This window comes from Danio rerio, chromosome 5 (genome assembly GCF_049306965.1).
Source record: "Danio rerio strain Tuebingen ecotype United States chromosome 5, GRCz12tu, whole genome shotgun sequence".
NCBI lineage: Eukaryota > Metazoa > Chordata > Actinopteri > Cypriniformes > Danionidae > Danio > Danio rerio.
Genome location: NC_133180.1, coordinates 59934969 through 59950023, shown reverse-complemented (window position 1 = coordinate 59950023; position 15055 = coordinate 59934969). Strand labels below are relative to the sequence as shown.

General features: G+C 33.4%; 1 protein-coding gene across 3 annotated transcripts in view; it reads right to left on the bottom strand.

Annotated features, from left to right (window-relative positions):
- Positions 1 to 15055, bottom strand: part of npr2 (natriuretic peptide receptor 2) — a 74978-nt gene that overhangs the window by 29287 nt on the left and 30636 nt on the right. Inside the window, exons 8-12 of one of the 3 annotated variants that reach the window (XM_009301825.5) lie at positions 12042 to 12162; positions 9808 to 9882; positions 5588 to 5665; positions 1880 to 1984; positions 1595 to 1666 (exon numbers count right to left, since the gene is read on the bottom strand). In XM_009301825.5, coding sequence (XP_009300100.2) covers positions 1595 to 1666; positions 1880 to 1984; positions 5588 to 5665; positions 9808 to 9882; positions 12042 to 12162 — 451 coding nt within the window. Of the gene's footprint in view, positions 1 to 1594; positions 1667 to 1879; positions 1985 to 5587; positions 5666 to 6259; positions 6535 to 8015; positions 9883 to 11563; positions 11973 to 12041; positions 12163 to 15055 lie in introns of those variants that run through there. The other 2 variants (XR_012406375.1, XM_073951480.1) reach the window with 2 other exon arrangements.

Genomic DNA, 15055 nt, shown 5'->3' with positions numbered 1-15055 from the left:
TCAAAAAAGTATTGAGCAAAGGCTTTGAATGCTTATGTACATGGGATTTTTCAGGTTTTTTATTTAAATTTTTATTTTTTTTCACATTGTCGTTATGGGGTATTGTGTGTAGAATTTTGAGGAAATCAATGAATTTAACCCATTTTTGGAATATGGCTGTAACATAAAAATGTGGAAAAAGTGAAGTGAATACTTCTATATATAACTATATATATATATATGTTACAGGGATAATAATATTGACTATTGACCTAGCAGTTTATTCCAGCCAAGAAATATAATAGGAAATACTGTGGTAAAATCCCTTTCCCGATCATAAATTAAGATATATGTGAAACATGTTTATAAATTAATCATTCTTTTGGGTAAGACTACACATTGCATTGCAACTACATGCCAGTTACTTCTCATTTGACTATAAGCAGACTGTCTGCTTAATATCTGCTGATTCTGCCTCTTCAACAGACATTTAACAGACTATAAGAAACTTTGCAAGTACATTTCAATTTGCACTAACCCTAACCCCAACCTAACTGTCAACTTATTATCTATTGAGAATTAGTTGGCATGTAGATGCAGTCTAACTTAAATTCAACAATATGTGTTAAAGGGACCATCAAATTAAAGTGATTCCTCCTTTTGTCTAAAAATCTTGCCTGTAAATTTGATTGTGTTTTTCATCAGAGCACCACATACGAGTGAACTTTTTACCAACATTTCTTAATTAAACTACTATAGAAAGAGTTGGTTGCCTGGTTAAGGTTACAAATGAGTGTACATGTTATTGATTTTCTGAGTTGGATGTGTATTGTCAGGACAACAAGACAACCTTGTCCAAACATTGATGTTAGTCATGTAAGTTTTGGGCCATACAAAATTCGGGTGACAAAAGAAAATGGGAGAAATATGATGTAAAATATAAGAGACTTCCAGGAAAAAAGAGTGTGTTGACAGGTATATATTGAACAGCAACTTATTTGTTACAATACCAATTTTATTAACTAATCAACTGAAGGGAATTATGTCTGTCAATAATAAAATTCAGGTGGCTGTAGTCTACAATTTTTTTTTCTGATAGACAAGTTCTATTCTAAAACAAACTATGGTTTTTACATATCAAAAAAGCAATGTGTGTTTAATTGTAATTTACTTTATTGTAGTTGCAGGCAAATTTTTAAGCAAAAAATGCTTTTATGAGTATAGGCACTCAAGTACCTTGACATTGAACAAAAGATTGCTTTAAATTAATGGAGGGAGAATTCAGAAAGAAATTATTTTTCAACATCTTTTCCACAAAAAAAAAAAAACAGTCATGTGCTAGTACATTTCCCTTTACTAATGGAGCTCCTATCTGAAACCAAATAATTAGCCCACACTTCAAGATTCTGCTTCCTGTCTGAATTTTAATGTATTAAAAGAGGCATGTTTTGTTTATAGGATGCATTAAAATAAAATAAAGTTTCAATATTAAAAATAAAAAGTGTATTAAAAGAGCTGAAACAAAAAAAGCTAAAGTGTGAGTGATATGACTAAACAGAGCTTATTCTGTACAGCATACACATTTCTAAATTTGTCCACAGTTTTTCTTACAAACCTTCACAATGTCATTGATCAGTGAGTATCGGAACATCCAGTCCAGGTTGATGCTCTCATTTTCAAGGATGTCCTGTGCAAGAAAAAAAATGAATGTCAACACTTAGAAGCATCTAAATACAAAGACTTTTTGTCCGATTTGTACATTCAAACAAGGGATAAGCACAACCAATAAATAAACAGAATAAAATGCACCACAACTACATTAGCAGTACAATTGTATTAATGACAAAACTAGATATTATATAGTAAGTAGTTAACATTAAAGATATTTTAAGCCGTTTACCTGTAGACTTCCCCGGGGGCAATATTCTGTCACAATGCAGATGTTTGGTGGATCGATGCAAGCGCCAATAAACCTTGTCAAATGGTTGAACTGCACATCTCTCATCTATACATATAACAACAAAAGGAGTTTCAAATTACAATATGGAGGATGCTTATAATTGGGTTTCTACATGTACAGAAAATCTCAATAAAATAAAATAGACAACATTTGGTCATCATGCATAACCTTTAAACTTTCTAAGAATGAGAGGAAAAGAAGGTAAGTCTCATTGATCCCTATCTGTCTGGCTCATTCCACTAATTCCACCACTAACCAGTGGTGTGCCTGAACTACTATAGTACGGTGTGTCATTCGGTAAATAAACTATGCAATGCCAAGGCAAGTCATTTACAACTTTTTGACATGATATGCAAAACACTGCAGAAATGTTGCATATATGTACAGTACAAATATAAATTAAAAACATTAACATACATGTTTTTTCCCAAGCTTTGGAAATGTAATAGATTTTCAATGTGAATCTAATTTCTTCATGAGCTATGGCTGTGTTCAAAACAGCATAAATGTAAAAGATCATTAAAACTGAACTGTAATTTATCTTTGTAGGCAAACTACATAATATGTGAGCAAGACAACTTTAATATTTTAAAGTCAATAATAAGAGAACAGTAAAGTGTTTGAAATGTATAAGAAATTAGGGGGGAATAACTCAGAATGGAACACAACCAGGAACTATGCTTGACCACAAATCTAGAGATGCGATTCCAACCACATAAGACTGCAAAGCTGTTTGCAAATATGTGTTAGAAACCCTGGATTAAGAAAACTTCAAATCACTGAACAATGCTCGTAATGAAGGAATTGAGATCTAACATTAGTTTTGGGAAATGCACTCCAAACCACTAAGCTCACTGTCTGAAAGGATAATTTAGACCAAGGGTGCTCAATCCTGTTCCTGGATATCTACCTTCCTGCAGATTTCAGTTATTACCCATATCAAACACACCTGAACCAACTAATTAGGACCTGAACACCACTTGATAATTACAGGCAGGTGTGTTTGATATGGGTAGCAACTGAAATCTGAAGGAAGGTAGATTTCCAGGAACAGGATTGAGCACCCCTGCTTTAGACTATTGCTTTACACTACATATCCCAAGCCATGCAACCCAAGATTCCCATCAAAGCTGAGCAGGTTAGAACTGGCCAAAAGTCAGCTGGTCTCATCAGCATTCCCTCAGGATAAGGCCATCCAAATAAACACAGGCTTCATATAAGGCTGGTATGGGAAGCTTGTACTCACTGTATGTTTATCTGGCTCAGCCTCATCACAGTGGTCTCAAATGACAGACATTGTATGAACAGCAAATCATTCAACAATGTCATTCTTAATAACTTTGCTGCATATTGTGTGAGTTCTCCATGAACACAAAAATACCCAGATGATGTACGTTGTGTGCCAAAATAGTCCTAAATCCTAGTACTAGTACAAAGTACGGTATCCCTCAATGAAGCACACTTATCTTTTTACTGACCAAAAATTCATCCATGACAACAAATTTCATCTATGACTTTGTGGTTTGTGGTGAACACTGATGTTTTAAAAGTGTGCCCTCCATTCTGAATTGCAAAACAATATCAACACCACTCTTCATATATCCATATATTCATCCAAAAATTACACAAAGAATGAGATGCAGCATTGGCAAACCAATTTACAGTGTTCTGTGATGTCTGTCACAGTACCAACTGGCAAATAACCTTTTATGCTCATAGAGTGTTGTTTTAAATATGTTGTTGGTATATTAAAACAATGGCCAGTAACAAGCCTACACTATGGAACTTTTTATAATTTTTGTTAACTTGAATTTACTAAGCCTGGGTCATTTAAACCATGGGTAAGCAGAATCCTGGCTTATCTGTATTCAGATTTCATACTGCATACCATACCTGGGGTTAACTGGTAATCGTGGGTAATCATTAACTAGTGTTTTATGTTGTACATTAACCATGGCTTAAAGTTCTTATTTGCATATTTGCAATGTCCCTGATTTTACAAACAGTAAACAACCCATCTACGTGGCTTTTCTTTTGTCTTGCCAGTTATTTAAAAAACACTTCATAGGTAGTTTTAAGCCTCATTAGATGCATAAAGGCAGGAAAACAAAGACAAAGGAATGAAAACAAGATGCCATGCATGCAAATATTTCTTTAAACTTCCTTCATTGCAGCTAAACCAGCAATCGCTAATGGTGGAGGAGAAAACCCGCATGGTTTTAAAAATACTCCTTCACTGTGTCACAAAATAAAGTTTTAAAAGTTTTCAAGCGAGAATGTAATCGTTTTATTAATCATTCTTACTGTTCAGTGAACGCAAACTGCCGTAGTTTATTAAAGACAAGAACTCCTCACAGCACAACAGACTCTGACTCCCAGCTTACCAAAGGGAGCTTCGTCATCACCTCCCCCGCTTAGAGCAGCTTTACTTTGGCCAGTCCATCTCGGATGTACCGCTGGATCTCATCTTTTCATTGTAGTTAAAACATGATATTTAATAAATCTTGTGTATATCTAACGGACAGTTTTTGGTCTTTTAAATCTATTATTTGTTATCAGGTGTATTAATTTAGCAGTGTTATTTTGGTACCTTATTAAATTCAAAGCAGCTCAATTGACAGTTTCTGCAGTATCATTGTTATGAACCCTCTGGCATCAGAAAACTTAAAATCTCAGGGAATACTTGCCTCACAGACACATCCATGTAAAGCTTTAGGTCTCTACCTAAAAAAAAAAACATGAAACACCAACTACACATCTAAACAAATGTTCTCTGGTTTTGTAATCTCTATGAAACGAACAAAAGGTACAGTCCATCCTGTCCTGCCTCTGTCATTCAAATGCATATCACATGAATATACTTGAAAGCCCATAAACTTGTAATCAAAGAAGCCAGTCTTTTGTGAGGAGATTTGCCATCAAGTTGGTAATTACTTCAGAAGACAAGCATGATTATCATACAGAGGATAAGATTGTGCAACAGGTAAATGAGGTTGGTGTCGTGATCTTGTTCTGTGTTAGAGCGCATAGAGCTGGAGTTCATGTGTAAATTGAACATTTATAAATTACATTTAAGAGACTGTTTGCGATTCCAACTATTAATTATAATTGTATTGGAAAACTAGAATGGCATTTCAAAGATAACTGCTGAGTGAAATGACTTGCCTTAAAGAGATTTGACTAATATATAGTATATGATAGAGATAGTATAACAAACTTAATGGTAAATAAATAACAATTACACTTCACATAATAATCAGTATGTTTGTGTCATGTAAACAATTTCATTATTGGTGTTCATATAAACAAAGCCATATGCCTGAAGTCAGTCAAGCAAAAACACCTTGTAAAATCCAACCACTCTGCCTTCCCCGACCTCTGCGCTTATAGCCTCATAATGGCTTCCCAGCCCCCTCCAAAGAATGCATGCATGTCTGTGTTTTATATGTGTGTAGAAATGGGGTGGGGGTGCTTTAACCACCTTGGATAGCAAGGCTGTCAAGTGGGGTCAAAAATGATGGGCTAAACCCACACATAACAAGCATGCCTTCTTTCCTCTACCCAGATACAGACAAAGATGGACATTTACACGCAAATAATTAAAAAGACAGACATTAATTCTCTGTTTCATTTGATTATTTGTCTTACATGCTTCAATTCAAACAACACTTGTCTGGTGAGCTCAATCCTCTTCTTGTTCACATGCTTGATGGCCACCAGGTTGCCCTGTTTTGAAAAAAAATAGATGTTAAAGAGAAAACAACTAAATGTAATTCTGAACAGTCGCTAAAAACAGACTGTTGGAAAGAAATGTCATTTTTATTTACTTTACACTGAACAAATAAGCATAACACAATATGATACTCCTATTTCATAGCACATGCATTTTAGAAGAAAATATCCTGACTCTCCTCAGCTATGAAAATAATCATAATATCAATAACAAAATAAATAACACTAATAAGGTTTTATTTTTTATATCTTTGTAAAGACAAACTAAGAAAACACTGGACGAATAATGACATGCACAATAATGAATTTGATCAGTGGCTTTGTCCTTGTCAGTGGCCACAGTGGTAGCAGAAATATTCCGCTGGCTCAGTGGACATTTGATGCCTCAGTGTCCTTTTCAGCTTACACTGCCAGACAAAGAGGTGACAGTGACTTCTTTGTTTATTCAGTGTGCATCACACTTCTTTACACTAATCAGCTCCTTTGGAGAATAAGCTCTTGTTGGGTGACCCAACAAATTTATTTCATTTTCCTTGGACATGTGCTGCTTAAAAATCCGGGAGGCTTGTAGCTTTTTTTTTTTTTTTGCTACTGTATATGCATGATATGTTGTATGCGTTGCTTAAAGTGGGTTGTCTGTGGGGCAAATGCAAATATTGTGGTCTTAAACAGATATTTGACAATTTTATGCAAATTTTGTTCTACTTTTTAAAAGAAAGCTAAATATTTCAATATAAGAATTTCAATTAAATTAAATTCAAAAACCACCTAGCAACGGTGTAGTTGGACACCATCTTGCAGCATCGCACATAAACAAGGTATACCTTAATGAGGTATATAATAGGTTTACAGTATATATACAGCTGAAGTCAGAATTATTAGCCCCTCTGAATTATTAGCACCCCTGTTTATTTTTCCCCTGATTTCTGTTTAAGTAGAGAAGATTTTTTCCAACACATTTATAAACATCATAGTTTTAATAACTCATTTCTGATAACTGATTTATTTAATCCTTGCCATGATGATATTATGACTCGATATATTTCAAGACTCTATTCTATACAGCGTAAAGTGACATTTAAAGGCTTAACTAGGTTAATTAGGGTAGCTAAGAAGTTTAGGGTAATTAGGCAAGTTATTGTATAATGAAGGTTTGTTCTGTAGATTATCAATATATATATATATATATATATATATATATATATATATATATATATATATATATATATATATATATATATATATATATATATATATATATATATATATATATAGCTTAAAGGGGCTAATAATTTTGACCTTAAAATGTTTTTTAATAATTAAATTAATAAGAAATAAAATAAATAAGACTTTCTCCAGGAGAAAAATATTATCAGACATACCGTGAAAATTTCCTTGGTCTGTTAAACATCATTTGGCAAATATATAAAAAAATAATAATTCAAAGAGGGGCTAATAATTCTGACTTCAAATGTAAGGTATAGTTTAGGGAACACACCTACAACTGGTGTAGCTTAGGTTAAGCTTATATCAACCCTTGCTTAAGACACCTCCACCTACTCCAACCACCCAAGCCATAGACATTTCTCTCAGCTACCCTAAGGCAAACGGTTCCGCAGCATTCGGTCACGTACCAGCCGACTAAAGGAAAGTTTCTTCCATCAGACTATCAGGCTGATGAACACTTAAAACACCCCCCACAAACTATTCCGTACCACTCACACCATCAATATGTAGCATGCACTTTAACCAATCCATACTTAAAACAATACTGCCTACAACTATGTTCCCACCTATTCATTGTACATATCGGTGTCAATATTGCCAATTTTACATTGTCCTGTTTTTTGGGAGTATGTTGTTGTATTTTGCACTGTCTGCATTTTGCACTGTCGTTGTATTTGCACTGTCTGTATTTTGCACTGTCTGGAGCCAGCATCTAAGCTTTTCACTCATCATAGCACAAATGCTGCTGCTGATGTGACAATAAAAGTGATTAGATTTGATTTGATTTGACCTAGGTAACATTCATAAAAAAACTCTATTTCAAATGAACCGCCAACTATTCCAGCATATGTTTTACACAGCGTATGCATTTCCAGCTGCAACCCAGTACTAGAAAGCATCCATACATTCACCTACAGCACATGTCTTTGGACTGTGTGGGAAACGGGAGCATCCGCAGGAAACCCACACAAACAAGGGGAAAACAAGCAAACTCCACACAGAAATGCCAACTGGCTCAGCTGGGACTTGAACCAGTAACCTTCTTGCTTTGAGGTGACAGTGCTAATCACTAAGCCACATAGGTAACATTTCAAAATAATATTCCATTAACCAATACCTTGCAATCAGAAATACGTTATTTACAGCAGCATCTTTGTTAATATTAGTTCGTAATATTCCTAATATTAGTAATATTAGGAAGTATTGGAAATGCCAACATGGAATTGCGTCATGAAGCACATGTAAAAATCAGTTTAATAGACATTATCACATAGTATGTGACACCATGACAAGGATATATTTGACATGACATATTTGTCTTAACAAGAGTAAAATAGTTTTTAAAACATTATCGAGTTAAATAATTTCTGATGCACAGTTTCAAAATTACATTTTTTCAGCTACTTTTCAGATAACTAATTTATTGGTGAAAGTCTGGCACACGGTTATAAATTCCATAAATATCTGACAAAACCTATTCAAATGGCAGCCAAACTTTTCAGTTTACACGGCTAATTGATGAGCCATTCTAAAACAATTGAAAGATTGATAGAAATCTAAGATTTCTATAATATTGCACTTTTACTATGTAACTAGTTCCTTCATGTCCCCCAGAAAGATTAGTCATTCATGAAGGACAATTGCAACTCAGAACACACCAGAGACTCGAGATGCTGGTTACCTTAGAATGGAAACTGCTGCCAACTGCTCTTTTGGTAGACTCTGACAGCTGCCTAGACTAGTGTGATACCCTCTGGTCTGATCTTTTGAAATCCAAATCTTTTAAAGAATTGTTAGTCAAATAATAATTATGGGGAATTATAATGAACACAGAAAATATAACAATAATTACGATTTTCATTCACCACATATTGTGTGACAAGATGTTTTTTTCTTGATTGTGTATATGAGGTTTTATCAATTTGACATGGATTCCACCCCATGGTCCCTGTTTCTGATGTTTTAGCTGTGCTTCATCATTCACACTAGAAAAACTGTCATAGTTGTTAACATTACCATGATGTTATAAACCCCAGTGTTGTATGAGTTCCATGTAAATGGAATAGCTCATGTTAAGACTGTAACCATGGTTCCCTGAGAACATATGAGACACTGCATGACCATGCCATACTTCTAGCATTGTGCTACAGACTTTGACATTATTTTGTTTGCGTGAGCTTTATAGTAAAGTCCCAATATCATACTTCACATCCTACATCCCATCACCCAATTTGATTGATTTCACACATGCTTCATGACACACAAGCACTTCAAGTCATAACATAAGACGTTAACATTATCTTTTAACTGTTAGTTTATGTTGGCTATGGTCGATTTAATACTATATATTTTTTTTTAAAAGTACCTAATTACAACATTTTAAAATACAATTAAATAAATATTATCTGTAAAACTTAATAGCTTTAGAAATGTGTTTCATGCTTAGTTTATGTATATACAAACTATTGAATCTTAACTGCCATACATAGTGAATGAATGAATAAATGAATGAATGAATGAATAAGCAAACAAATGAACATTTTTAGAGATAGCTTAAGAGTTGTAAGCTTAGCAACATAAACCACCACATACACATACAGTCCACCACAACCTCCACAACCACATACAGTCAATGTCACAAGGCTTAATTAGTAAAGATTAGAAAAATAATACGCCTGTACACTCCAAACTCTTTCTATCGTCTTCAATAGTGGTATTTTAAGACTGTGATCCACTTATTATGGCATTTAAACACACAACATGGTGATTTACCTTAAGGAGCTGTAAAGCTGCATTAAAGTGTGATCTTAAAGCAACACATTGAGTTGGTAGTGCACCCACTCTCCATTTCTCCAGTGAATACACATGTGTGTGGGTGTGCAGCAGAGGGAGGAAGAACTCAGCCTTACCTTAAAATAGCCTGTTTTTGCAAATAGCTGATATTTTCCATGAGCTGTTATCAAGGAGCCATAGCTGGAACCTCTCTGGAAAGGAAACACAGAAAGAATGCAACACCATTAGACACAGGGATCTCATGTCTGAAAATGCATTTTAATGCTTCATAAAAAGATTTCTCTGATGATTTTACCTACACATGACAGCTTGACTGAATCAAAGTGCTCAAAACAATCACCAATACACCAAATAAAAAACACATTAAATATTAATGAATTAGAAACAACTGTAAGAGGAGAAGAAAAGTATTAAAATATAAATTTAAATAACAGCAGTGGTGTAGAATGAATCATACATTCAGGCCAATGATGTGGAACATATTAGAAAGGAGTTCCAACATTTTAAAGGGAGGGGGCTGGGTTGGGGGAAGCAAAACGAATCTGTATGTTTGCTAATAACCCATAGCAAATCATTATGATTTCAACAAATAGGAAAAAAAAATAGCATCTTCTTGGACCAATTATGACGATATAGACTGGCATTTCAGCAGAGCAAGATTAGTAAACAGAAGCAAACATTTAATGTTGGTATGAATTTGAGAACCAAATCAAGCTACCATTTTTGACCAGACTAACTGACTAAGCCATCGCTGTAATTCCCCAAGGAATGGTTGTTTAAATGGACATGGCAAAACAGTGCCAGGAATTACTGCCAAGTCCAAAAAGGCATTTTTATTAGAGAAATTAAAACCTTATGCACAAGGGCTGAAACACACTCTAAAAAAGCTGGGTTTAACTGGGTTAAAAAATTTAACTTGTGTTATTTTCGCTAGGTCAAAAATCCAGCACTAAAATCTAAGTCACATAAAGAGATTTTTAAGCAAAACATTTGTAATCATTTTAGATTAATACAGGTATAATTTATATCTATATGATATTACATTTAAACCCATTTTACAGCCATTGCAGAAATAAGTTTAGAAATAGAAATATATAAATACATTTAAAAGTAAGACACTTGTTTTTTAATCACTGAAATGATACTGATGCTGGCAAACTGCTGAAATGAGCAAACAATGGCTTGATGTTCAGCACATCAGACAGCAGCATCTTGCTTTGCACTTTGAGGAATTTGTGCTCTGTATTTGACCCACAAATTATTCCAGCAATTATCTGTTGAATATAAATTTCCTTTTAAAAGAATTTACATTTGTCAACGGGAAAACTAATTAGAGTTACTAATTAGACTATAGAATACACAAGACATGTCACTGATATAGTTTTGAATGGGGAAAAATGTAACGGTCAATTTGGAAAATGAAGCCCCGCCTATTAGTACAGGAGCCAATCATCGATTGCTATAGATCGAGGAATCTCTGGGGAAAAAACTTAAACGTGTGCTTTTACAACAGTTTGTTGATCAATAAACGCGCTGGAGTCTCAGCGAATACTTCCTTCACAGAGATAATAAATACACCAAATAAAGCTTAAAATTTGTACTTTTAAATGAACCAAATGCACTTGAAAGCAAAAGTTTTTTGGTTTTGTAATCTGTATGAAATGAACACAAGGTATAGTACGTCCTGTCAAACGCACATCACAATGGGTCGTTTTCAATGCAATCAGATGATCATTATCCAGATCATTAACTCATTTAAATGAGGTTGGTGTCATGGTCTCGTTCCTTTCGAGTGCGCATACGCATTAGCTTGGGCAATCTGAAAATATGCATATTTAGTTTGATTCGGATGTTTAGAATTGAAACTTAAGAGACGGTTGTTGTTTAATTTTATTGGTGATTCCATATGTAATGTGTAATGTAATCATAAACTTGGCAAACAGTTTTGAAGAATTTGATGTCTTTATCCAAGATATGGACACAGTGGTGCAGTAATAGTGCTGTTGCCTCACAGCAAGCAGGTCACTGGGTCATTGGTTCGAGCCTCAGCTGGATTAGTTGTCGTTTATGTGTGGAGTTTGCATGTTCTTCCTGCATTCGCGTGGGTTTCCCCTACAGTCCAAAGACATGTGGTACAGGTGAATTGGGTAGGCTAAATTGTGTGTGTGAATGAGTGTGTGTGGATGTTTCCCAGAGATGGGTTGTGGCATCCGCTGCATGAAAACGGGCTGGATAAGTTGGTGGTTCATTCCGCTGTGGCGACCCCGGATTAATAAAGGGACTAAGCCAAAAAGAAAAAGAATGAATAAAAAGATATAAGAATATTCTTAAGAATGATATAAGAATGTACCTGAGAAAGAGTGAGGCGGCTTCCTGCACGCTTGTGATATTTGTTGGGACTTTCAAACTGGAGTTCCTCCCACCGTATCCTCCAAAGCATCCCAGCTAACTCTTTTTCCAGCTTCAGTTTCCTAAAAAAGAGCAGAATGTATTAAAAGAATGGACAACCAATGCAAACAGAAAACCAAGTTGTTTTTGTGGTTTTTTAAATAATAAGTGCTGTACTTGGTTTTTACACTTTTCAAAGTGTTAATATGTGAGTGCAAACATGCCCTCTGCAATATTACAATCTCTACATGCAGATCAATTCAACCTTTAATGACTATGGAATATCATACACAGGTGTGACAGAATGTTTAGTTTATAATTTTGAAAAAAATTTATAGCACCAAAATGTTTTGAAAATGCTATTTCATTTCGCACAATTAGCTTAAATAAGCCTTGGACTAAAGGCTCATGGCCATGTGAGACTAAACTAAGGTGGAAACAATTTTTGCAGTAGACTGCGTTGAAGTTTGATGAGACGATAAAATGTAAGCCAATCTTAGGGTCACTGTTGTTGTGCCATTTCCAGCATATTATTTTTAAACGCAAGTAAACCAAGCAGTCCAGCTAGCCATGTGGATAAATACATGGGCAACTTCCAAGTGAATCAACACATCTGGAGGAGCTCTCTGAGGACCTGATATTTCTCAACAGCTTCTATTCACAGTGAAAAAATATTGCTCTTTTTTCATTACAAATCAATCTCTGAATGTTTCACGGATGTGGTGCTAGGGTTGCGAAAGCAGGATATCAATGGAGAGGATTGTAATTACGTTTCAGAGCAATCAAAACAAAGTACAAGAAAATAAAGCAACCCCCACACATTCCACTACAATCTAAAAGGTGTAAAATACTTCCAGATGGCAGAGTGCAAGTACTGCAGCGTCTGCATTTCGACAGAGTTTTGCTCGATTTTAGAGCCACCCTGGTTAGCCCCAAAACAAGCACCTTCATTTGTTTTTGTAGACCAGATTTTGGAGTCAGAGTGGTGGAAAAAACCTCGGCAGGGTCTTCGTGTTAAAGAGCCAACATTTGTGCTCAGCTGTCTGGCCAGGGAAAATGCTCTTTCAAAATGTCAAAAAAATCATATGCTGAAAACTCTTTAGATGAGTTGGAAGAAAAAGTCAGGTTTACAGCAGTATGGCAAATACTGTGTATACTAAACATGAAATACAATAAAGTATTAAAAATCCAAAACAAAATATTACTCTTTTGAAAGCTATTGCATTTGATGTGCTAAAGACTTTAAGATTTTGTATTATTTTCCTGGTGAAAAAAAATGTTAAAAATTTGAATTTCAAACGTGCTTTCTTTTTCAAAAAGTGCACAGGAATAATACTAACAAAAATTGTACCATCCTTTAAAAGTTTTAAAGGAAAATTACATTAACATCATGCTACTATTACGAAACTTTAAAGCCATTGTAATTTAGTAATTTAGTTACAGTAGTTTTATATATATATATATATATATATATATATATATATATATATATATATATATATATATATATATAAAAAACTACTGTAACTAAATTACTAAATTACAATGGCTTTAAAGTTTCGTAATAGTAGCATGACTACTATGATATATATATATATATATATATATATATATATATATATATATATATATATATATATATATATATATATATATATATATATATATATATATACTATGATATATATATATATATATATATATATATATATATATATATATATATATATATATATATATATATATATATATATATATATATATATATATTAGTATTATTAGCCCCCTTCGATTTTTTTCTTCTTTTTTAAATATTTTCCAAATGATGTTTAACAGAGCAAGGAAATTTTCACACTATGTCTGATAATATGTTTTCTAGAATAAAAGCAGTTTTGAATTTTTTATGAACCATTTTAAGGGCAAAATTATTAGCCCCGTTAAGCTATATTTTTCTCGATAATCTACAGAACAAACCACTGTTATATAATAACTTGCCTAATTTCCCTAACCTGCCTAGTTAACTTAATGAACCTAGTTAAGCCTTTTAATGTCACTTTAAGCTGTATAGAAGTGTCTTGAAAAATATCTAATAAAATATTATTTACAGTCATCATGATAAAGATAAAGTAAATCAGTTATTAGAAATGAGTTATTAAAATTATTATGTTTAGAAACCTTGTCTCCATTAAACAGAAATTGGGGAAAAATAAACAAGCTGTCTAATAATATATATATATACACTTAAAACATTGTTTATTTAAAACTATACATTTAATTTCTATTTCAAACTGCATACTTGAAAGTGTCATTTTATCACTATTATAACTATGATTTATCATCATTATAACTATTATTAAAAATATACATTTAATACCCAGAGTTTGTATTATATTTTAAGTGAAATTAAATTTAGTTAAGTGATTTTTTAAGTGATGTTTAGAATAAACTTCAGCAGTTTTTTTTTTTTCCGAAACTTTGTAAATATATGCTAGTAAATGGTCACGCTACAACATATAAGCTCATAACGGCTATATAGTTTATTAATGTCTGTTCTTTTAGTTCAAGTGGCTCTCGGGATGCACTTTAAACTATTACCAAATAAAAGTGCAGGGGTTTAAACCCTTGTCAATTTCCCATGTGAACAGGCTTGCTTTTAAAATACAATTCACTTCCACTTCGAGGTTATTATTACTGGTTCGCTGAGTTAACCATGGATTTGGAGTTACCAAAATGTTATTTGTGCTTTATTTATGAATTACTGATAAAGTGTATTACAATTAAGAATATTACCATTGAGATAGTTATTTGCAGGAAAATATATTGTGAAAAATTTGATACAGTATATGTACATTTACTGCAAAAATATAATTTTACAAATATATCATGTAGTTTACAAGATAAACAAATGAACATTTTACACAAAACCTCCTAGTTCTCTCCTAGTTCCTAAAACCTAGTTCTTTACAAATTATTGAT